This window comes from Salmo trutta, chromosome 16 (assembly GCF_901001165.1).
Source record: "Salmo trutta chromosome 16, fSalTru1.1, whole genome shotgun sequence".
NCBI classification, from domain to species: Eukaryota; Metazoa; Chordata; class Actinopteri; order Salmoniformes; family Salmonidae; genus Salmo; species Salmo trutta.
In genome coordinates, this window is record NC_042972.1 from 58,435,791 (window position 1) to 58,461,172 (window position 25,382).

Sequence of the window (25,382 nt, forward strand, 5' to 3'; positions counted from 1 at the left end):
TGTAACATGATGTCCTAGGAGTGTCATCTGATGAAGATTGTCAAAGGTTAGTGCTGCATTTAGCTGTGTTTTGGGTATTTGTGATGCATGCTAGTTGCTTTGAAAATGGCAGTGTGATTTTTTTGGGCAGGGTACTCTCCTAACATAATCTAATGTTTTGCTTTTGCTGTAAAGCCTTTTTGAAATCGGACAACGTGGTTCGATTCTGGAGAGGTGTATCTATAAAATGGTGTAAAATAGTCATATGTTTGAGAAATTGAAGTTATAGCATTTATGAGGTATTTGTATTTCGTGCGACGCGATTCCACTGGCTGTTGACAAGCGTCCCACTGGCCCAGAGAGGTTAACTGACTTGCCTAGTTAAATAAATGTAAAAAAATTAAAATATATATTTTTTTTAAAGTAAGTTGGCCGATGACACAACAGCAGGCACAGGGACTAAGGTAGATCACTGACAACAACGAGACAGAGACCTGGCCTTGTGGTGCCAGGACAACAACCTCTCCCTCAACATGATCAAGACAAAATAAATGATTGTGGACTACAGGAAAAGGAGGACTGAGCACACCCCCATTGTCATCGACGGGACTGTATTGGAGCAGGTGAAGAGCTTCAAGTTCCTTGGTGTCTACATCACCAACAAACTAACATGGTAAGCACACCAAGACAGTCATGAAGAGGGTACGACAAAACCTATTCCCCCTCAGTAGACTGAAAAGATTTGTCATGGATCCTAAAAAGGTTCTACAGCTGCACCATCGAGAGCATCCTGACTGATTGCATCACTGCCTGGTATGGCAACTGCTCGGCCTCCGACCGCAAGGCACTACAGAGGGTAGTGCGAACAGCCCAGTAGATCACTGGGGCCAAGCTGCCTGCCATCCAGGACCTCTATACTAGGCGGTGTCAGAGGAAAGCCCTAAAAATTGTCAGACTCCAGCCACCCTAGTCATAGACTGTTCTCTCTACTACCGCATGGCAAGCGGTACCGGAACGTCAAGTCTAGGTCCAAGAGGCTTCTAAACAACTTCTACCCCCAAGCCACAAGACTCCTGAACACCTAATCAAATGGCTACCCAGAATATTTGCATTGCCCTTTTACGCTGCTGCTACTCTCTATTTATTATCCATGCATGTTTATTATCTATGCATCCCAGACAAAAAACAAACGATCCCGGGGAGTGGCCAAAAGATATGAATGGATCTTTACGGGACATTTTAGTGCAGGCTGGGCAATATCAGGATAAGGTGGAGAATTTCCCAAGAGATGAGAGACAAATATTTTCGGTGGCCCACTACAATAGGAGGATGGGGAATGGGGTGAGAGTGGAGAGACCATGGCTCATTTATTCCAAACAAAATGATGCAGCCTTCTGTTTTTTCTGCCCTCACATGAGGGCAAATCTGAGCTAGTCAGGGATGGAACCAGGGACTGGAAGAATCTGTGCCACCTCCTCAGCTCGCATGAGAAGTCGCATGACCACCTACATAGTTTTCAGAGTGGAAGGAGCTGGAGATCAGGCTGGTGTCCAAGCAAACTATCAATGCGCAAGCGCAACGGACTATTGACGGAGAGACTCTCCATTGGCAGCAGGTGCTGCAGAGGCTCATAGCCCTGATACGCGTAATGGCCACCCAGAACATTACGCTACATGGGACCACCGACAGGCTGAATGTGGAAATGCTGGGTATCTTTGATTTGATTTAAGGACCATGGAGAAGCTACCGAGAGAAAACATTGCTGACTGCAATGCAGCACAACAGCAGAGGGAAGAGGCCACTCTATGTGGGCCACGAAATGAAGAAATGCTGAAATGTAATGTTGGACAATCCAATTCGATATGGAAATAAACAAAATTCGTTAAGGCTGGGTCATTGACAGAAAACTTATTTTACACTGCTCCAGCAAAACGAGGCCCGCCATGCATTTATGAAAGCACCTGTTTCCAAAATTCAAATGATCTCACCCTTTCTACAGTTCTACAGGATTATTAAATGATAATATGTTCAATAAAAATGTTACTTTTATTCTAATTGAAACAATAGTGGGGCCGTGCCATGTGTGATAACAGGTGTCATTATTAGTAATAAACTGTTACCTACTATGTGCAGCCAACTGCCTAGCGATTGAAACATTGTAACTCTCCGATGCAGGGGTTAAAGTAAAATTCCTCTCTGCCCGGTAAGGGACCTCCTATATGTGCACGTGCGCACCAACATTTTTTATGGGCCTAATCATAGAATTACATATAGAATTGGAGCCTATTTCTTCCTATTCAAAAACGTGGTAGGCCTACCTGTTTGACAAACACAATTATGCTATCCATAGATGTCGGTATAGCCAAATCCTGCAATACTGTCCCATGCACTGCTTAAATAACTCCATGTCTATGAAGGACTTGTTGAGTTTGGGCTCAAATTGAGTGGAGGTATCCCATACCCTTTGTTACAGAAAAGGGCAAAAGGGATATCTATTGTTAGCTTTATATTATATTTGGAAATGAATACATAAAAAGTATCCAGATTATATAAAAGCATTGTAAAACAATGCTTAACTGTGATGCCTTATTGTAGAAACAAGCTTCAAAATGCCCGCGAAAGATGTAACTCCGATACATATGGGGATATATTGATTCCTCTCTATGACATTCTGAAGCTGATCTGCAGCATTTAATATTTAAGGAGACAAACAAATTGACTTTGCTATTCTGTCCCTATTAATTGAGCTTTTCGCTTTCTGAAAAGAGATGTTTGTTTAAACCCAAGCAGCTTTTAGGGAAGCACTTCTGTTTTTGGGTTATGCAATGGACGAGTAGCCAGCAGTTGAAGCTTACATTTTTCAGTCTCGGTAGAGCGTCTGTCTGGGTGGAAAGGTACATTTTGAAAGTGCCATGCTTATATTCCTAAGGATGTCTAAGATGTAATTATTTGCAAACAAGACACTCTGATTTCATACTGTGTAAGAACTGCCCTCCTAAAACTTTAGTCCCCCAACCCATTCACTATGTTGACTGAGCTTTCCTCTCAAAAGCAGCACCCAATTGCCCCTAAACAAAGGATTGTGTTGTTAGTGTGTGCCTCCTTTCCAAAAAAGCCCACCTTGGGGGAAGAGACTGTGGCCCAGAGCACGAAGTACCACCCAACACAAGTTGTAGTCTTTCAGAGACTTGTTTTCTCTTTTAAGAGTTTGATTATCCCTTCAAACTTAGCTTGCGCTGTTTTCAGGTCATGGAGTCGCACCTGTGTCGCATTGGCTGTCTTCTCCAGACTTTACACTTCGGTTGAACAGGTATCCAATTTAGCAGTGAACACTACCAGTGATTCATTTACAGGTTTTCATTGTAAATCGAGAGCAGAGGTAATCTCCTCACAAACAATCTCTCGTATAGTAGCGGCCAGCTCTTTCAGTTGACTGGTGTTGATAGCCGCCATGTTCCCACAGTTGAATTGTGGATGGACAAATTCTAGCTGCTCGTTTGTAATAGACCTGCTACTTGCTGAAGCGTAATAGACCAATGAATGTCCCACACCTTATTGAAAGTATTTTATGTTTAGTATTAGGGAGTTTTAGGAAATTTGTATGTTCCTTCTTAGTAATTTGCAAAAGAAATCCATGAAAAGGCCACACGTTCCAATGCATGTCAACAGAACCTCACAGAAACCTCAAAATAAACTGTTTTCTAAGACAATAACATCTCAGCCAAGGTGCATTCAACAAGGGAAATAGTTAACATAAGCCATTTGTTTTGTGTTAGCAGCGACCGTTTGTAACATTAGCTAACAGTCTGAGAAGGTAGTGTGCGGCGAACGCAAGTGTCTGTTTCAGGTCTTAACTGCCGCAAAAAATATATAAATTGGCTACGTAGACTTTCCACTATATTTAGTAGGAATAGTGAAGTCATTTCAGCTTGAACATTGTCTCTAAAAAGCCACAGTAATCCTTACAAAAAGTAAATGTTTGATGCTTCACCGTAACATTTTGCAATGTTCATTCAACTGAAGTTCTTACTCTGGCAACATGTTCACCACAAACAGAAGCCTTGTTGAACTCGCCTCAGGTGTGATATAAATGTAAAATATCATACAGCTATTAGATCTTGCCTAGGCTACTTCTTATCCATGCCCAGGCTTCTTCTTATCCATGCCCAACATGAACTAGTCACAAGCTGCTACTGTACTAGAAATGGGATCATTTGCTTAAATCTTTTGACCTGAGAACTACAACAAAAACAATAGCTAAATGGAATTGAAGTTCTGTTTTAATTCAAATCATTGTGGGAAATTAGTGTTGAATCTAGAGGCAATCAGCCATGGCATTCTAAACATTCTTGTTTGGTTAGCCAGCTAGCTAATGTTAGCATAACTGACTAGCTACTTCTGTGCAAAAACGTTTTTGCTTTGATCTAAAGAAATACCTGAGAAAGTGTTTATGGTTGAACTTTCTGTAAGTTTTCCTTAACATTTGTAGCTAAAAGCTGCACGCATAGTGGATGGTTTCTCCACCACAAGAAAGGCTGCTAGCTGTCGAGAGCAAAGAGTGTGTGAGCTCAAAGGAATGTGGTCTTTGGTCTAAGAAATTGAGATGCGATTAAAGGGTGACTGCACTTCATTATTTGGCCTCGTTTTAGATTTGGTTACTTAAGAAATGCTAGTTAGTTGCCATTACTGAATTCAAACGTGAGTTTGTTTCAGAGGGTGGTTTGATGTGGGTGACTCGTGTGTGTTCGTAGGTGGGACGAGTTAGCCAAATTATTTAGCCAATTAGCTTCAGCCGGTTGGTGTGCGACCATAGCAAAATTAATTTAACTTTGGATAGACCATCTCCGGGGCTAGTTGGGGACTGTCAATAAATTACACAATGTATATGAGACAATCTTTTCATGTTGCACACCTTTAAGTTCTCATTAAATGCTTTTAATATTTGTATAAGCATGTCTACAATTTATAGTTAACACATTGTCCATTGTACATTGTGTAATTTGCCAATGGTTCCCAACTAGCCCAATAAGGATATCCAAAGTCAACTCAAATTTACCACAGGTATTACGATCAGGTATTACAACCTTAATTTTGTGTTGTGAAGCAGTCAAGACCAGTAGCGGTTTTGAATTAAATATAATTATTCTATTTACACTTTGTAGTCAATTTTGACAGAATAAATGTTTCTGACTCATATTGAATCAGGCTGTTAGGCTGTTTTCTAAATTAGAAGTTGTTTTTTAGGGGCAGCTGCTCTTTAAATGTGTTATTTTATAATTACGGCATGAAGATTTCAAAATGTAACTGTAATTAACGCGTTAACATTGACAGCCCTAGTTAAAATAAATAGAAAATGTAAAATCCCTGTGATGATTACTGACCATTACCTGTGAGGCCTGAACAATTATTGGCACCCCCAGAAGTCGCTGGCCAGACAATCCTATAGCCAGTGGCACCGAGTTGGCCTCCACAAACTCGATGTAAGCAATCCCCTTCGACCTCCTCGAATTTCTGTCAGAGATCATGCGCACATCTCTCACCTTGAAAATTAACAAAATAATCTGTTTTAGAATGGATGGAGCATAAGAAGAGAAAACATTGCTAAATCCATTGCTCTTGTTGGCTGTGAATAACACCTAAATACAGTTTTGTTTTTAAAACACCCATTTCTAAATAAAATATTGAGGCTTGAACAAAAAGGTTAGAATAAATCAAATAAAAACTAATGTAAATTGCAAAGTTTCATGTTTACTTTGGTGTTAAATAGCTTTCTGAAAAAAACTGGAGCAAACTTCTCACCTGGTGCAAATGCTTAGCAAATTGGTGGCCACATTTTTTTCCCGGCAGGAATGACAATGACATTACAAGCAAAGATGCTCACCTTTCCCACTGCAGAGAAGAACTCCTCCAGGTCTCGTGGTCGGATTCTGGCTGCCAGCTGCATGCAGAACACTGTGCGAGCGTCCCTTTCCTCTGGAGTCAGGTTATCTATTGGCTGCCTGTAGAAACAAAGCATTGAATTACTCTTACACGGTAAAGCCATTTTTTTGTTTTCCAGTGGCCCCAATCTTGTATCAGCACTGTAAAAGTTGTAAAAGCACTGTAAAAGCACTTGTGTATTTATTTTACTATATTTTGTCAGCAAAATGGTAATCTGGATAACCCAGAACAAAAATCTTGTGCCTACTCCTGTCTGCAAGTTTCAGTCAAATCTACTGTGGGCCTACGTTTTAAATCCCAGTATGGTGACATATGTTACGATACCATTTACATTACATATGTCTGTCAACAAGGTATTATCAAAATGGTACGCCTACTTTGTCGAACAAGGGTACACAATCTTTAAAAGTGAAACGTCAACCTGATTGAGCTCTTTTGCGTCATCTCCCCAAGGAACACTTGCCTCACAGGACTCTTCTCTTTCTTGAACGGGCTTCGGCTTCTGGAACGTCTTCGGCTGAAAGAAAGGGTTCCATTAGCATCTATTTAAGTTGATTCATCACATTCACACATACACAGCACAAAACTACCCACACAAACAACAGAAAAATAGTGTAATAGAAACCTTAGCTTGATGACAGGTGGGGGGCCAATCTTCCCTCTGGAACCACCGTTAAACTTCGGCCCAGAGCTGCGATTGAAAACAAGGTTAATCTCTGTCCACTACTACTGATCTCATAAGAGGGAAAAGGCACTCCAGACCTTAAAGTATGCCAGTCAATACACTGTAGGCGGGAGTGGGGGGTATTGGGGACCATGTGATGGCTCTGTTCTTTCTAAACACTTCTATCTTGGCCTAGTCAATTATGAGGGTTGGAACTCTTTATTCTGTATATCTCTTCTCTTGAACAAAACCCTTAAGCCAGGCGTACACTACACAATTTTTGCCCCGATTTAGACGTCCCAGACAAGTTTTAGAGATTGAAGACAAAATCCCCACGTCATTGCCTACTCGAGGCACGCGGCCGTCATCGACACTCGTTTAATGTAAGCGTTAACTCTCCTCCCTCAGAGACGCAATCTGAGTGCCACTGATCCAGTCTTTGAACCGTCCAGATATTTTCCAACCTTTTATTTTATCAGCACAAAATCTGCAATGCTCTTGTAGTGTGAGATGTGCAACGACAAGTTTTGAGAACAGTGATCAGCAATAGACAATGAGAGCTCACCAGATAAGCCAGTGTGACGTTGTATTGCATTACCTAGGTGTAATTCTATTTCAATTACTCGCTAGGTCTCTCAATTATGGGTAGCGTGCCCTTTCAGGAGCAGAGTCCAGGAATATCCAATCACACATCTCTCGTAGAGACAGGAGCAACGGCCAATAGTGGACCACTCCACTTCACATTAGGGTCCGTAGTCCGCTCCCAGCTTCCATTATTTCGTCTTCCTTACGGACTTGATTAAGAGCCTCTATTCTCTTCAGCTACTGACTTGGACCTCTGCCCTACTACTTACCTGTTCACAGGTGGACCCTCAAGGACTCCACCGCCGAGCGTAGGATAGCAGCATCTCGTCAAGAGGATTGAGCTCACACGACAACTACTTCTCAGTCTCTGGCTTAGCTAGTGCCACACAGCTAGCTCTCGCCCCACAAGCCCACTTAGCTACCTGCTTTGTGCTGCCTATTCCCACCAAGGTGAACGAAAGGAAATATACTTTTTAGATTTGGTTAGCCACACTAAGCTAACGAAGAATGCACATTCTATTCAGCTAGTTGTGGGCTTGCTACAGCTAGGCTACTAACCCTTGAGGTGAACTCCACATAGCTGGCTACCTAAATGCCAGGACTAGCTGGCTACACAGCTAAGCATCGGCAAAGCCTCCAACTAGAACAAGCTCCTTTGCTAGCTCGCTCTACCTGCAAAATAGTATTCTTCTATCATCTAGCTTAGCAGGCTTTATCACAACAGCCCATAATTGGGAGTCCCATAGAGCAGCGCACAATTGGCCCAGTGTCGTCCGGGTTTGGCCGGTGTAGGCCGTCATTGTCAATAAGAATTTTTTCTTAACTGACTTGCCCAGTTAAAGAAAGGTTCAATTAAAATACAATTTTAAAAGAATTAAAATTACCAGCGCCCTCACTGGCTAGGCTGACTGATCCAACCTTCCGGTACTGTGGTCTTGAAAGCCCTCAGCCTACAGTGATGTAAAAAGTACCCAATTGTCATACTTGAGTAAAAGTAAAGAACATTCATAGAAAATGACTCAAGTACAAGTGAAAGTAAAATACTACCTGAATAAGTCTAAAAGAGTTTGGTTTTAAATATACTTTAGTATCAAAAGTAAACGGAATTGCTGAAATATACTTAAATATTAAAAGTATAAATAATTTCACATTCCTTATATTAAGTACCGTCTGGTTTGCTATATGTTTATATATTTTTACGGATAGCCAGGGGCACACTCCAACACTCAGACATAATCTACAAACGAAGAGTTTTAATGACTCCAACCTAAGTGTGTAAACTTTCGTTATAATTATAATGGGAAGTGCAAATTCATGCCCTCTCCCTCAGTGTAAAGAAATTAAACGCACACAATACACACACACACAGTTACTGAGAAGCAGGACAGACAGACTGTCAAACCAGCAGTGTTTCCCTGTCATCGCTCACTTTGTGACTGACTGATGGGCGACTGTCCCATCAATAGATCGCTAGAAGATGCATATTGTTCATTCTAGCAGCAGAGGGCTCTGCAGACTATTTTCTGACTAGCGATTTGAAAAGAAGCCTAAAAAGTACCTGGCTGAAAATGACTAATCTGCTGTATAGCCAACAGACGGCGCTGGTAGAAAACACTGTATACCAACAGCAGGCAATCTTGCCTCAGGCATACAAGAGTTTCAGCACCTACACACCCCACTAGCTGGGAAAGATTTGCCGCACATGCATAGTCTCCCCATGGATGGTATACTTGGTTGCTTTGGGACCATAGGATTCAGCCTAATACCCTAACAAGCTTGTTTATCGACGGTTCTGGGGGACTTTGGCAACCCGGCTCCATTGCTAAAGGACTGCACTGCGAGCGCCAGGGAACATACAGTAGTTTTCACACTACCTCTCAGTTCCCGGAGAAAGGGTCCTTGTGGGCATAGGCCGCAAACAGCCATCTGGTTTCTCATTCAGTGCATCGCAGTTCACAGTCCCATTCCTTGTACCCTGCGCTTGGTTCACGATGCATCTTTCCTACAACGACCGAAGATGTAAAATGTGTTACCCAAAACACCATGCAGTGAGAACGTTCGCTAAGTGTGTCATTGAGGCATAGTGTTGATACTGATAGGATCTAAAGAAAGCCAGTGCTGCTCTCGGATCAGCTTTCTCCATTCAAATCTTACCTTAAATTATTCCACAATACTTACAACAGATCAGCTCTCAGAAAAAATATCACAAATATTGGCTGCAAATAGAGGCGGCTTATTCTAATGCTTACCCTATAATAATGCACTAAATCAAGATTTGGCACATCATTTCACACATCAAAATATATTGAGGCAAAAAATATTTGCCTCAATAGCTGCATAAGTGAAAGACCGAACAAGTTATTGAAATAGAACTTAAGGATATCTAATGTAACCCTGGTTCTATGATATTATGAGTGAGGTCTCTTACCGAGTTACCCTTCCCGCTTTGCGAAAGGAATACAAAAATGTACTTAGAAGTGAAGATGGGAGCAGACTACGGCCCCTAATATTGGAAGTGGTGTGGTCCACTATCGGCCGTTTTTCCTGTCTGTCTATGACAGACATTGTGGGGTTGGATCTTCCTAGACTCCGCCCCTAAAAGGGGACACTGACCATAAGTAAAAGACCTCACTCATATCATAGAACCGGGATAACATTATGCAACCTTCTGGGTTAAGCAAGCATTGTCAAGAAGCAGTGCGGCTTGGCGGGGTCGTGCTTCGGAGGACGCACGGCACTCGACCGAGCCCGTACGGGAGTTGCAGCGATGGGACAAAACTGTAACTACCAATTGGATATCACAAAAAATAAATAATAATAAAAAATAAAAAAAAAGATATTGGCTAGATATTTCAACTCTGCACGGCAAGAGCAAACATCTGACTGAATATGTTTACAATTACATCTTTGTTTTCGCGAGACAGCGCGGTGTCAAGAATCCTCACGACCAAGTGTGTGGGGCGGCCGGAAGCCTGGTGGGTAGGAGCGTTGTGCCGTTGTGCCAGTAACCGAAAGGTTGATGGATAGAATCTCAGAGCTGACAAGGTAAAAATCTGTAATTCTGCCCCTTAGCCCCCGACCGCCATGGATGTCAATTAAGGCAGCCCCGAACACCTCTCTGATTCAGAGGGGTTGGGTTATATGTGGAAGACACATTTGAGTTGAATGCATTCAGTTTTACAACTGTCTAACTATTCCCCTTCCCCCGATCTGTGCCACATCGTTTAGTGTGCGCACCACTACGTTGACTAGACAAAAAAACTACAGGAAAAACTGTTTAATGTGAGAGGCTCCGCGATGTTAGGATTTTGAAAGTCATGTAATGTACACCCGGCTTTACCATGCAAGGATAAATGGATTTTCCCCATATTTGTCTCAACCATTGATGAAAAGCTATGCCTTTCTGGTCAATTTCAAATCAATCTGAATGTGAATGAGACTCACATTTCCCTGTACAATTTTATTGCTTGCATACACTTATTTGGCAGATGTTATTGAGGGTGTAGCAAAATGCTTGTGTTCCTAGCTTCAACAGTGCAGCAATATCTAACAACACACAAATCTAAAAATGTTTAGAATGGAATTAAAAAAAATATAAATATTAAGACATTTAGGTTGGTGTCATTAAAACTCGTTTTCAACCACTCCACAAATTTCTTGTTAACAAACTATAGTTTTGGCAAGTCAGTTAGGACATCTACTTTGTGCATGACACAAGTAATATTTCCAACAATTGTTTACAGACAGATTATTTCACTGTATCACAATTCCAGTGGTCAGAAGTTTACATACACTAAGTTGACTGTGCCTTTTAAACAGCTTGGAAAATTCCAGAATATGATGTCATGACTTAGAAGCTTCTAAGAGGCTAATTGACATCATTTGAGTCAATTGGAGGTGTACCTGTGGATGTATTTCAAGACCTACCTTCAAACTCAGTGTCTCATTGCTTGACATCATGGGAAAAATCAAAAGAAATCTGCCAAGATCTCAGAAAAAAACAATTGTAGACCTCGAACGGTCTGATTCATCCTTGGGAGCAATTCCCAAACGCCTGAAGGTACCACGTTCATCTGTACAAACAATAGTATGCAAGTATAAACACCATGGGACCACGCAGCCGTCATACCGCTCAGGAAGGAGACGCATTCTGTCTCCTACAGATGAACGTGCTTTGGTGTGAAAAGTGCAGATCAATCCCAGAACAACAGCAAAGGACCTTGTGAAGATGCTGGAGGAAACAGGTACAAAAGTATCTATATCCACAGTAAAACGAGTCCTATATTAACATAACCTGAAATGCCGCTCAGCAAGGAAGAAGCCACTGCTCCAAAACCGCCATAAAAAAGCCAGACTACGGTTTGCAACTGCACATGGGGACAAAGATCGTACTTTTTGGAGAAATGTCCTCTGATCTGATGAAACAAAAATAGAACTGTTTGGCCATAATGACCAGCGTTATGTTTGGAGGAAAAAGGGGGAGGCTTGCAAGTCGAAGAACACCATCCCAACTGTGAAGCACGGGGGTGGCAGCATCATGATGTGGTATATTGGTATATTGAAGCAACATCTCAAGACATCAGTCAGGAAGTTAAAGCTTGGTCGCAAATGGGTCTTCCAAATGGACATTGACCCCAAGCATACTTCCAAAGTTGTAGCAAAATGGCTTAAGGACAACGAAGTCAAGGTATTGGAGTGGCCATCACAAAGCCCTGACCTCAATCCTATATAGAAAGTTTGCGGGCCCAACTGAAAAACTGAGGCCTACAAACCTGACTCAGTTACACCAGCTCTGTCAGGAGGAATGGGCCAAAATTCACCCAACTTATTGTGGGAAGCTACCCAAAACGTTTGACCCAAGTTAAACAATTTAAAGGCAATGCTACCAAATACTAATTGAGTGTATGTAAACTTCTGACACACTGGGAATGTGATGAAAAAAATAAAAGCTGAAATAAATCACTCTCTACTATTATTCTGACATTTCACGTTCTAAAAATAAAGTGGTGATCCTAACTGACCTAAGACAGGGAATTTTTACTTGGATTAAATGTCAGGAATTGTGAAAAACTGAGATTAAATGTATTTGGCTAAGGTTTATGTAAACCTCCAACCTAAACTGTACATCTGGTAAGACGAGGGGTGGGGGTGTGTGTCTTTTTGTCAATAACAGCTGGTGCGCGATGTCTAATATTAAAGAAGTGTCGAGGTATAGCTCGCCTGAGGTAGAGTACCTTATGATAAGCTGTAGACCACACTATCTACCAAGAGAGTTCTCATCAATATTATTCGTAGCCGTCTATTTACCACCACAGGCAGATGCTGGCACTAAGACCGCACTCAACCAACTCTATAAGGCCATAAGCAAAGAAGAAAACACTCATCCAGAAGCGACACTCCTAGTGGCCAGGGACTTTAATGCAGGCAAACTTACAATCGGTGCAACCAGAGGGAAAAATAAATAAAAACTCTACTCCACCTTTACTCCACACACAGAGATGCATACAAAGCTCTCCCCCGCACTCCATTCAGCAAATCTGACCATAATTCTATCCTCCTGATTCCTGCTTACAAGCAAACACTAAAGCAGGACGTACCAGTGAGTCGCTCAATACGGAAGTGGTCAGATAATATGGATGCTACACTACAGGACTGTTTTGCTAGCACAGACTGGAATATGTTCTGGGATTCATCCAATGGCATTGAGAAGTATACCACCTCAGTCATGGGCTTCATCAATAAGTGCATTGACGACGTCGTCCCCAAAGAAACCGTACACATTTGTATTTATTATAGATCCCCATTACTCTTCCTGGGGTCCAGCAAAATTAAGGCAGTTTATACAATATGTACATATCCCAACCAGCAGCCATGGATTACAGGCAACATCCACAGCTTTCAAGGAGCGAGAAACTAATCTGGATGCTTATAAGAAATCCCACTATGCCCTCAGATGAACCATCAAACAAGCAAAGCGTCAATGAAGGATTAATATTGAATCCTACTACACCGGCTCCGACGCTCGTTGGATGTGGCAGGGCTTGAAAACTATTACGGACTACAAAGGAAAACCCAGATGCGAGCTGCCCAGTGACGCGAGCCTACTAGACGAGCTAAATGCCTTTTATGCTTGCTTCGAGGCAAGAAACATTGAAGCATGCACGAGCACCAGCTGCTCTGGATGACCGTGTGAGAACGCTCTCGGTAGCCGATGTGAGCAAGACCTGTAAACAGGTCAACATTCACAAAGCCGCGGGGCCAGATGGATTACCAGGACGTGTACTCAAAGCATGAGCGGACCAACTGGCAAGTGTCTTTAATGACAACCTATCCCTGACTGAGTCTGTAATACCTACATGTTTCAAGCAGACCACCATAGTCCCTGTGCCCATGGAAGCGAAGGTAACCTCGCCCCGTAGCACTCACATCGGTAGCCATTAAGTGCTTTGAAAGGCTGAAAATGACTCACATCAACAGCATCCTCCCGGATACCCTAGACCCACTCCAATTGGCATACTGCCCCAAAAGATCCACAGATGACGCAATCTCAATCGCACTCCACACTGCCCTTTCCCACCTGGACAAAAGGAACACCTATGTGAGAATGCTGTTCATTTGGGGTGGCAGGTAGCCTAGGTGGTTAGAGTGTTGGGCCAGTAACTGAAAGGTTGCTGGATCGAATCACCGAGCTGACAAGGTAAAAATCTGTCGTTCTGCCCCTGAACAAGGTAGTTAACCCACTGTTCCCCGGTAGGCTGTCATTGTAAATAAGAATTTGTTAACGGACTTGCCTAGTTAAATAAAAACAATTATTGACTACAGCTCAGCGTTCAACACCAGTAAAGCTCATCACTTCCTCTGCAACTGGATCCTGGACCTCTTGACGGGCCGCCCCAAGGTGGTAAGGCACGTCTGCCACGCTGATCCTCAACACTGGGGCACCTCAGGGGTGTGTACTTAGAGGACTAAGTACACACTTAGAGATGCAAATTAGCTGAGATGAAGATGACAACTAGCAGCGATTAGACAGCAGCCAGCCAACAGTGTCTTTTATTCCACATCACAAATAAACCAATTTGATTTGACATGATTTGATTTGCCCTAAGGGTCTAAACACTGGACTGAAAATCACCATAGACCCCACCAACCAGGGATTCTGTAATTCTGTCGTGATAGAATGTGCAGACTGAAGGTGATCGTGATGAATTTGAGGTGTGTTTACACTTCCTCCAGGCTGCAGGAGTGCTCCAGGGGAGATGTGGCATTTGATATAAATGTGAGGATGGTTATCCAGCTCAAGAAAATAAGTCCTAGGGATTCCTTCCTTGCATCTCAGCTCATAGAGACATGACAGAAGAATGACAGGTAAATAAAAAGGGAGAGTAGAACATTATTGTCAGGTGACTTGCTGTGTATAAATAATACACTGCTCAAAAAAATAAAGGGAACACTTAAGGAGAAGTGTACCTTTAAAATGGTATAAAATAGTCGTATGTTTGAGAATTTAGAATTATGACATTTTGTTGTTTTGAATTTGGCGCTCTGATTTTTCACTGGCTGTTGAATAGTGTGTCCCACCTCCCCAAGAGATGTTAAAGACACAGTCAACTTAGTGTATATAAACTTCTGACCCACTGGAATTGTGATACAGTGAATTATAAGTGAAATAATCTGTCTGTAAACAATTGTTGGAAAAATTACTTGTGTCATGCACAAAGTAGTAGTTCCGACTTCAACTGTGTGTGTGTGTGTATATACACACACACACACACACACACACACGCACACACACACGCACACACGCGCACACACGCACACACACACAGTTGAAGTCGGAAGTTTACATACACTTGGAGTTGGAGTCATTAAAACTCGTTTTTCAACCACTTCACAAATTGCTTGTTAACAAACTATAGTTTTGGAAAGTTAGTTAGGACATCTACTTTGTGCATGACACAAGTAATTCTATCCATATATATATATATATATGGATAGAATATGTAGTATATCTGAAGAATAGTATATGTACAGCAATAGTTAAATAGGAAAGGCTTTGACTAGAATACAGTATATACATGAAGTGGGTAAAACAGTATGTAAACATTATTAAAGTGACCAGTGTTCCATGACTATGTACATAGGGCAGCAGCCTCTAAGACTAGGGTGATGCAGACTGAAGGTAAATGCTGACACCAGATGAGGCATGCATACATACAAGGTGGTCTTGTGGTCCCTGTAACGGCCGCTGCGCTCTCTGCTCCGAGAGCGGCTCCGGTGCCTCTCCCTGCTGCGGCTCCGCTTTCGCTCGTGGCTGCGGCTCCGCTTGTGGTCATGGCTCTTCTTGCGATCCCGGCTTCTGCTTCTCTTCCCGTCTCTGCTTCGGCTCCTGCTCTTTTTTTTCCTGAGGAAAGAGAATGACTCAATGTGAGGCAGTGAATAAGTAAAGACCAATAAACATTTTAGAACAATTGTCAAAATAATAAATAGATTTGGGTGAGCGTTGCTTGTTACTAAACCATGTCTGTTTCACTTACTTCTTGCTGCGTTCCTTGTGCCCATTTGGACTACTGTGCTTGATCTCATCCTAAGCAGGGTCGATAGAAGAACAGCATGAGGACGAAGAGGCAACATTTCAAGTTGTCAGGATAAACGGGGGTGGGAACAAGAGAAAATATAATAATTGTTTAAAAAAGTATTCATGCAAAAGTTTACATGGGAACTGAGATCTACTGTTAGGGGCTTTTAAAGAGTGTCTATTCACAGGTTCTCTCTCTCCAATCATACTGTCGATGAGACATTTAGCATCTAGTCAAGCTCTATGAGTAATAATCCATATCTAAAGTCATATCTCTGGTGCATTTTTCTTAAGCAGCCCCATCAAGATCAGTTCCAAGGCTATTCTTTGCCTAAGACCAATGTGGCCATGCTAGCAACCAAAAACTGATCGATTTCCAGTGTGGGGGGGTGCCATTCCAGTGATCTTCACCAATTTTCGTTCGTGGACTGTAAGAGCTCGATGCCACCTCTGTCACACATCTCGCCCTGAAGCAAACAGGGATTCACACTGCTTAGTAATATCAACTACCAAGGAAAGTCATGATTAAATATAAGATGAGGTATATGAAACACCCTAGTTGGTACTGTCGCCAGCCGCATAGAAGACTTCCATGTTTCCTACTGTTCGTACTCTATTAAATATAGGCCTTACATCAAATTGTGGCAAATATAATGGACTTATGACTAAATAAACATTTACTCCTCGTGAATGAGCATGCAAAATAATGACATTCTGGTCAACCATGGAGAAAAAGCAATTTTCAGTTATACAGGTTATGTAAAATGTATAACTTGTTGGTGAATGCAGTGTAACGACAAAATCCACACTTCCTCCCTCACTAGAATAAGAAATGAGAGTGAACATTGTGAACTAACATACCTGTTTCCTGTACTTAACGATACACATCTCATGTATTGAAAGTAAAGGACATGCAATCATGTTTTCAATAATGTGTCAGCTTACCAAACCTTCATCATTACAGAGGCCGATTTTACTAAATCGGTCTTAAATCAATAGCGGGGTAAAGTCAATCATGTGGAACAACCACACCATGCATAGATATATTTGAATACTGTCTCCATGGTGTCTTTTGAATTAAAGGAACTGGCTTCTCGACCAGGCCCGATGGGCATTTGTGTTTTTCTAATTGACCTGGCTTACATTCTGCAGTTTATCACAAAGCAAAGGCTGTATGTGAGGTGAAACAGTCAGAAGGTTTGGCCTACAATCGTCTGCCATGTAGGCTAAAATATGGAATCTATTCTGAACACTTCTCTACTTTTTGACAAACTTCTCAGACATGTGACAGACATTGTTTGACAGCTGTCAAAGTATTGGTTAACACCCACATGCTCAGAAGATGGTTTAGGCATTTGCTGACAGGTTCGGCATAGTCCATGCACAAAACATTAGCCAAGTTCTTGAGATAAAGGAAAATGCCAACTAGGCCTGATCAAGAACACAGTCCCTCAATTAAATGTTATTGTGCATCCACTGCATTCGCCTTGTAGACTGGCCATTCAATGACCACAATTACATTACCAAGGGGACCACAGTACAGCAATACATTGGGCAATTACTACCTTCATTTTTTGACAGATCACACTGGAATTCATGGAAGTAGAGGTGAGATATCGTTAGGCAAGTCTACAAAAAGAGATAGATGGGCATTTATTCATAGTCTGAAAAGGAACTGCAGCATCACATCAGAAACACACATAGAATAGGCTAGAAATGTTGGGTCTGGGGCAAAGAAGTGACATAGACCACCGCAGTATTTACAATAAAGTGCATAACAATCACAAACAATACCTTAGGCCAAAACCCACCTTTCGATATGGAGCCTCAAGCATTGCTTCTATGTCAAAGTCATCAGCCATGATGATTGAGCACTAGAATGGGGAAGATAAACATAATTTAAACACGGTCATAATAAACGACGTTAGTCTTACGAGAACCGTGGATTTCCACCCCGTTGATGCAAGTTTGTTTGCATTTATTGTACCACAACTTGCTGCCTTCGTTAACATTAGCTAGCCAACACATGCTGCTAACATAGTTAGTTAATTAGCGAACAGTTACGTTTCAGTTCACTCCACATAAAATTACTAGCTAGTTAAATCCGACCGGCCTGTGTGTTTAATCTAAGGTTGTTAATTTGACCAAAGACCCTATTTGACTTGACCACGTTAGCTAGCTAGCACAGATGGACAGGGGAGGTAACTACTGTAGCAATCTATGACCACAAACGAAGTAGATAGTTACTGTACTAAGATACTGTATGCAAGTTAATTAACTAGTTATACAACGTATTACGAAAGACAACGTTCAGATATACAAGTAGCGAACATTAACGTACCTGAAATTTGTTGAAAACGTTTCTGCTCAAACAAGACCAACTCGTGAGGGTTTCTTGTAGCTTGTTCTTGTTGCAACAAGCAAACAGTAGCTAGCAGGCCTCTCGTTTTGAAGCTACGAATCTCTTTTCTTCCACGTTGCTAACACAAACTAACAATGGCTACATGTAACTTCAAAGGTACATTTTTTAAATCCAAAAACAGTATACACTGTGTAAACAGACAATATAAACAACCTTGATGTGCTGAGAAAAATGTATGAGTGCGAAAAACTGTTGTTACTTCTTTTCCCCGTGCTCATCTAATGACGCATGCTATAAATAATCTGTGGTCGCGTTCCAGACAAAATTCATTGCAGTCGTCTGCCAGATCTATGGTACAGTATGTATCAATATACTGTACATGAAAGGACAAAACCGTTGATTACTATGTTAAGACTCAATAGAGTACCACAGTATGAGTCATAATACCCATAAAACCTAGAGGTCAAACAAGAAAATGGTTCCAATCGTTTTTCCACCATTCATTTTTCCCATAGGGGATTTTAGAAACACTTAGAATAAGGGCTGTGTTTCATGTAGGTAGGCTTACCCTGGCATGACGTTTTGATAACCGTGTATATCTCTAAAATGGCGATATATTCGCCTATATTTACCTCCCCCCCCAAAAAAAATTAACCGCTAATTAGATACTAATGTGGCTATAAATGCCATGATGATCTGGATGAGACTGCCGAATCGAGGCAAAGGTAATCTCTGGATTAACTATCTAATGTTAGTTAAATGTAGTAATTAATAAATTGGCTACATTTCTTTAACTTCTTCAGGATCAGTTGAGCTAACGTAGGCTAATGCGATTAGCATGAGGTTGTAAGTAACTAGAACATTTCCCAGGACATAGACATATCTGATATTGGTAGAAAGCTTAAATTCTTGTTAATCTAACGGCACTGTCCAATTTACAGTAACTATTACAGTGAAGGAATACCATGATATTGTTTGAGGAGAGTGTACTTGAAAAGTTATTAATAAACCAATTAGGCACATTTGGGCAGTCTTGATACAAAATTGTGAACCGAAATGCAATGGTTCATTGGATTAAATTGACAATTCTTTGAACTGTCTTGTGCAAGTTTTAAATTGACACAATACCTGTTAGCAAAGGTGTCAGCTAGAGAAGATATGCAGGATCTTGCAGGGATTTGTAGTCTTGCATGATGTCTACTTTGATGCTAATTAGCATTTTCGAATCTGAGCGTAAATAGAGCCGAATATAAGAATAAAAGTCACCTTGTCCGAGAGAGATTTACATGGTTATCAAAACGTCAAGCCAGAGTAAACCTAAACAAAACACAGACCTTATTGTAAGTGTCTCTAAAATTCCCTATGGGAAAAATTTATGGTGGAAAAATTGGAGCCATTTCCCTGGTTGCTCCACTAAAAGTTTTGCGACTATTCTCTGGGATTTAGAGGTAATTTGTGGTTTAGTACGGTACCCCGAGTCACTACTTCATTCCTCCAGACCAGCGTAAAGGGGAGTTAGAGCACTGATTATGCTTTTGGGTCCCAAGGCGCTACTGTGTCTCTGTAGTACTGTGGCCTGCGGTTATATTGTACAGCACCTTAGTGGCGCAGCCATGACACTGCATCGCAGTGCAAGCTGTGTTGCTACAGATGCTGGTTCAATACACATGCCGCCTCGACTGGCAGATCCATGAGATGACTGAAGGTTTTTGGTTTCTCTCCCTCTAAAAAACAAAATAAATAATTCAAAATAACAAACTGGCTTTAATTACAAATTAGTAACAAAAATTTAATTACAAATTAGTAACAATGTTTCATGTTCAAGAATGACCTTTTTCTCACTCATTTTACGTTATTTGAAAGTGAAATCATCTCCAAAATATTGTAATTTTTTAAACTAAGTGATTATTATTATTAATTTAGAATTATATAAAAGCCCCTTGGATATTCTCACATACATATTATTAACCCTGTTATTAGCAGGACAATATTTATTGGTCATATAGGTCATGGCTCCCGAGTGGCGCATAATGGGACTGCCTTGCAGTTCTCCAGCTGTATCCACTGAAATAGCCGTGGGCGCGCAAGGTTCAAGGCAGGGGGCATGGGATGTGCCATGGGATGGGCCACAGAGCCGCGCACAGAAGACGGACCTAGCCCATGGGAAGGGCATTGCGCTAATAATGGCGCTGACTAGGGAAACGTTCCCGCTGTTCTTAGTACCAGTCTGCACGTTCAAACTTAAACAATGTAACTAATAAGGGCGTGAAAAATTCCCCTTAGATATGAATTCGGAAGGCAGATATTATTAAATATTAAAGCATTAGACCTCTCTCTAAAGCCACCACTCAAAAGTTATATTTAAATCCTAACTGGAATTAACGAAAAATGACATGAAAAGCACACATTTGTAAATCCCAAACTCTAAAAGTAATTGGAAAGGTAGATACAAATTATTTGTCACATTGTGTTTACAATAAAGAATGTAAACAAGATGCTGTGTTTTTATTTACAGAAATAATGGACAGCTGGTGGCATTTTGAAAACAGGGTTTTCAAACACTTGTAGCCCGATTAGCAGGACAATAGACTCTTTATAGCCAGGCTACTTACTGTACTGTAGGTGTGAAAGTCACACCTTTCCAGTACTCCTCATCCGGCCCCAAACTCCACCCTCAACAGTTACCATTCAAAAACGAGCTGTTTTGCTAAAAAAAAGAAATGACATCGTTTTCATCAAGCCAGCTTCTTTCTATGGTGCTACCCGTTCCAGGGTTAGGACAGTAACCACCAGAGGACTTGAAAATTAGCCAGAGCTGAGAGGATCACCACAACTAAAAGGTATTTTGGTTTCAGTGCATTTTCTTTAAAAAAAAGAGGAAAGTATATAGCCTATCAATGTGCAGGCATACTTTGTAATAAAATCGATAATTAAATAAAGGATAAATAAAATAAAAAATGAAAAAAATTGTGTACTGAAAACGCGAATGTCTTTTTGTAGAGCATACAACCATGCCGACAATCATCCGTGGAGATCAGTGGACAAAGGACTGGACAACAGGCAGCACCGAAAAAAACGCATGGTTGCCAAGAAAGCGGTTAGTTTTGCTAGATTCTTAAAATTTGTATGCAGTACTTGTGTGTTGGAGTCACTTTTAATTTTTAATTGATCTACCGTTTCTATCATAGGCCACTGTAATCGATGGGGGCTCAGGGCGATACCATTCTGCTCATTTGATGAAGTTGCACATGGATCCGATTCAAACTTTGAAGACCGAGATCGAGTCATTGAAGGCAGACCAGCAGAAAGAGAAACATTATCTGATCCACCTCCGACAGGCAGAGTCAACATACCTCGCAGGTTCATCCAGTCGTCAGTTCACCCTGACATTTCTATTCCTCTTCTGACAACAGAACTTGACCAGCTGCTCACTAGGCACAGCAATGCCAATGTTTATTTAGTTATGGATCCATAACAAATTATTATGGGAATAAATATCACTGAATTACAGGAATATTGGAACAAAGTTGTCTAATGAAGGTAATCAAGTTGTTGCTTACTGGAAAATACTCTTTCAAAACACACACGGTCACTTTGTACAGCGCCATTATGGCTATTAGCAGGGCTATATTTTGACCTTTATAAATATTATTTTGGCCTTTATTTAGATTACAATCTCTCACTGTCGTATTTTTTAAAACAAAATAATCTCCAAAATATCGTTATATATAGCCTACCCGCTGTGGACAACAATTTCAGCACTGTTTCACGCTGCTCTGAGACAAGCATGGAGAAATGTTCAATTATGTTCCATGATATACACTACCTTTCAAAAGTGCAGGCTGCCATTAGCAACTAACTTCTTTTGTGTGTACAATTTTTTATTAAATCGGTTCAAGGACATACATCTGGTATATTAGAAGCAATTATTGGTACCATGATTGTCTTCTTACCCTTAATTTGCATTTTTTTATTTACACGAAGATTGACATTGAAAGTTGTCATTTTTACATTCACTATAAGGGGTGATCCTGTTTTCCGCCAGCAATGCTTGCAGTACTGCGGTCAGCCTTGAACTGACATGACTTCAAAGAGAGAAGGCAGTCTTTCTTCCCTGGTATACAGTATCAGTCAAAATTTGTACACACCTACTCATTCAAGGGTTTTTCTTTATTTTTCATATTTTCTACATTGTACCATTTTTATTTTATTTTTATTTCACCTTTATTTAACCAGGTAGGCAAGTTGAGAACAAGTTCTCATTTACAATTGCGACCTGGCCAAGATAAAGCAAAGCAGTTCGACAACATACAAAAACACAGAGTTACACATGGAGTAAAACAACATACAATCAATGAAGTAGTAGAAAAAAATAAGACTATATACAATGTGAGCAAATGATGTGAGATAAGGGAGGTAAAGGCAAATGGTGGCAAAGTAAATAAAGTATAGCAAGTAAAACACTGGAATGGTAGATTTGTAGTTTGAAGAAAGTTCAAAGTTAAAATATAAATAATATGGTGCAAAGGAGCAAAATAAATAAAATAAATAAATACAGTAGGGGAAGAGGTAGTAGTTTGGGCTAAATTATAGATGGGCTATGTACAGGTGCAGTGATCTGGGAGTTGCTCTGATAGCTGGTGCTTAAAGCTAGTGAGGGAGATAAGTGTTTCCAGTTTCAGAGATTTTTGTAGTTCGTTCCAGTCATTGGCAGCAGAGAACTGGAAGGAGAGACGACCAAAGGAGGAGTTGGCTTTAGGGGTGACCAGAGAGATATACCTGCTGGAGCGCATGCTACAGGTGGGTGCTGCTATGGTGACCAGTGAGCGGAGATAAGGGGGGACTTTACCTAGCAGGGTCTTGTAGATGACCTGGAGCCAATGTGTTTGGCGACGATTATGTAGCGAAGGCCAGCCAACGAGAGCGTACAGGTCTAAGTGGTGGGTACTATATGGGGCTTTGGTGACAAAACGGATGGCACTGTGATAGACTGCATCCAGCTTGTTGAGTAGGGTATTGGAGGCTATTTTGTAAATGACATCGCCGAAGTCGAGGATTGGTAGGATGGTCAGTTATAATAGTGAAGACAATAGTAATAATAGTGAAGACATCAAAACTATGAAATAACTCACACATGAAATCATGTAACCAAAAAAGTGTTAAACAAATCAAAATATATTTTAGATTTCAGATTCTTCAAATTAGCCACCTTTGCCTTGATGACAGCTTTGCACACTCTTGCCATTATCTCAACCAGCTTCACCTGGAATGCTTTACTAACAGTCTTGGAGTTCCCACATATGCTGAGCACTTGTTGGCTGATTTTCCTTCACTCTGCGGTCCGACTCATCCCAAACCATTTCAATTTGGTTGAGGTCAGGGGATTGCGAAGGCCAGGTCATCTGATGCAGCACTCAATCACTCTCCTTCTTGGTCAAATAGCCATTACACAGTCTGTAGATGTGTGTTGGGTCCTTGTCCTGTTGAAAAACAAATGATAGTCCCACTAAGCGCAAACCAGATGGGATGGCGTATTGCTGTAGAATGCTGTGGTAGCCATGCTGGTTAAGTGTGCCTTGAATTCTAAATAAATCAGACAGTGACACCAGCAAAGCACCCCCACACCGGTCTAATGTCCATTGCTCATGTTTCTTGGCCCCAGCAAGTCTCTTCTTATTATTGGTGTCCTTTAGTAGTGGTTTCTTTGCAGCAATTCGACCATGAAGGCCTGATTCACAGTCTCCTCTGAACAGTTGATGTTCAGATGTGTCTGTTACTTGAACTCTGTGAAGCATTTATTTGGGCTGCAATTTCTGAGGCTGGTAACTCTAGTAAACTTATCCTCTGCGGCAGAGGTAACTCTGGGTCTTCTATTCCTGTGGCGCTCCTCATGAGAGCCAGTTTCATCATGGCGCAAGATGGTTTTTGCGACTGCACTTGAAGAAACGTTCAAAGTTCTTGAAATTTTCCTTATTGACTGACCTTCATATCTTAAAGTAATGTCATTTCTCAAATGCATTAATTAAGGAAAGAAATAAATTCCACAAATTAACTTTTAAGAAGGCACACCTGTTAATTGAAAGTCATTCCAGGTGACAAACTCATGAAGCTGGTTGAGAGAATGCCAAGAGAGTGCAAAGGTGTCATCAAGGCAAAGGGTGTTTAATTTGAAGAATCTCAAATATAAAAAATATTTTGACTTGTTTAACACTTTTTTGGTTACTACATAATACCATATGTATTATTTCATAGTTTTGATGTCTTCACTATTATTGTACAATGTAGAAAATAGTAAAAATAAAGAAAAAGCCTGAAACTTTTGAACGGTAGTGTACATTGTAATTATGACCACTTCCGGACAGGTTTGGGGAGTAATGGATTACATGTAAGTGTGACAGTTGCATGTAAGGGATTACCAAAAACTGTAACTATAATCTGTAATGTTAAAATATAGTTGTAGACGGATGAACCTTGTCACGTGTCTATTCAATGTTTGATTCAACAGGTAAAGCCTTTCAGTACCCGTAGCGTTTGGGTAGCCATCCAAGACATATTTTATGTCTGATAAGAACGTCTCGTCATTGTGCGCTCACATTGGTGGCGATTGCTGGCGATTCTTCACCACAAGCGGTCCCTTACCGCCATGCCGAACTAGCGGCATGCCGGATTGTGCCCAAAAAAAGATTTTCGTCCATCTTGAAAAAGTGCTGAAAAATATGTTTAAAATTCGTGACCCAGAAACGGTGTCTCTGGTCACGCCAAACGAGCGGCAAGTCGGATAGGGCCTAAAAAAAATATTTTCGGCCATCTTGAAAAAGGACTGAAAAATACGTTTCAAATTCGTGACCCAGAAACGGTGTTTCCCGTCATGTCGAACTTGCAGCATGACGGTAGATTTTCGGCCATGTTCATGAAAAACTGCTGATAAATATGTTTCAGATTCGTGACCCAGAAACGGTGTCTCCCATCATGCCGAACTAGTGTCATGCTGGAGAGGGCCTAAAAAAAAGATTTCCGGCCATGTTCATGAAAAAGTGCTGAAAAATATGTTTCAAATTTGTGACCCAGAAACGATGCAGCATGACGGTAGATTTTCGGCCATGTTCATGAAAAAGTGCTGAAAAAAATGTTTCAAATTCGTGACCCAGAAACGGTGTCTCCGGTCATGCCGAACTAGCAGCAAGCCGGACAGGGCCTGATTTTTTCCCCCCGGCCATGTTCATGAAAAAGTGCTGAAAAATATGTTTCAAATTCGTGACCCAGAAACGGTGTCTCCG

The 25,382-nt window shown here is 41.1% G+C and overlaps 1 protein-coding gene across 4 annotated transcripts in view; it reads right to left on the bottom strand.

The window, feature by feature from the left end:
• The window catches only part of rbm39a (RNA binding motif protein 39a), a 48,441-nt gene extending 29,890 nt beyond the window's left edge, over window positions 1-18,551 (bottom strand). The window contains exons 1-9 of one of the 4 annotated variants that reach the window (XM_029695099.1): window positions 18,085-18,551; window positions 17,555-17,617; window positions 17,309-17,372; window positions 15,703-15,752; window positions 15,384-15,569; window positions 6,545-6,610; window positions 6,341-6,436; window positions 5,861-5,978; window positions 5,361-5,519 (exon numbers count right to left, since the gene is read on the bottom strand). In XM_029695099.1, coding sequence (XP_029550959.1) covers window positions 5,361-5,519; window positions 5,861-5,978; window positions 6,341-6,436; window positions 6,545-6,610; window positions 15,384-15,569; window positions 15,703-15,752; window positions 17,309-17,341 — 708 coding nt within the window. In that variant the 5' untranslated portion in view covers window positions 17,342-17,372; window positions 17,555-17,617; window positions 18,085-18,551. The remainder of the gene's footprint in view (window positions 1-5,360; window positions 5,520-5,860; window positions 5,979-6,340; window positions 6,437-6,544; window positions 6,611-15,383; window positions 15,570-15,702; window positions 15,753-17,308; window positions 17,373-17,554; window positions 17,618-18,084) is intronic. The other 3 variants (XM_029695098.1, XM_029695097.1, XM_029695100.1) reach the window with 3 other exon arrangements.
• Between the last annotated feature and the right edge of the window lie 6,831 nt (window positions 18,552-25,382).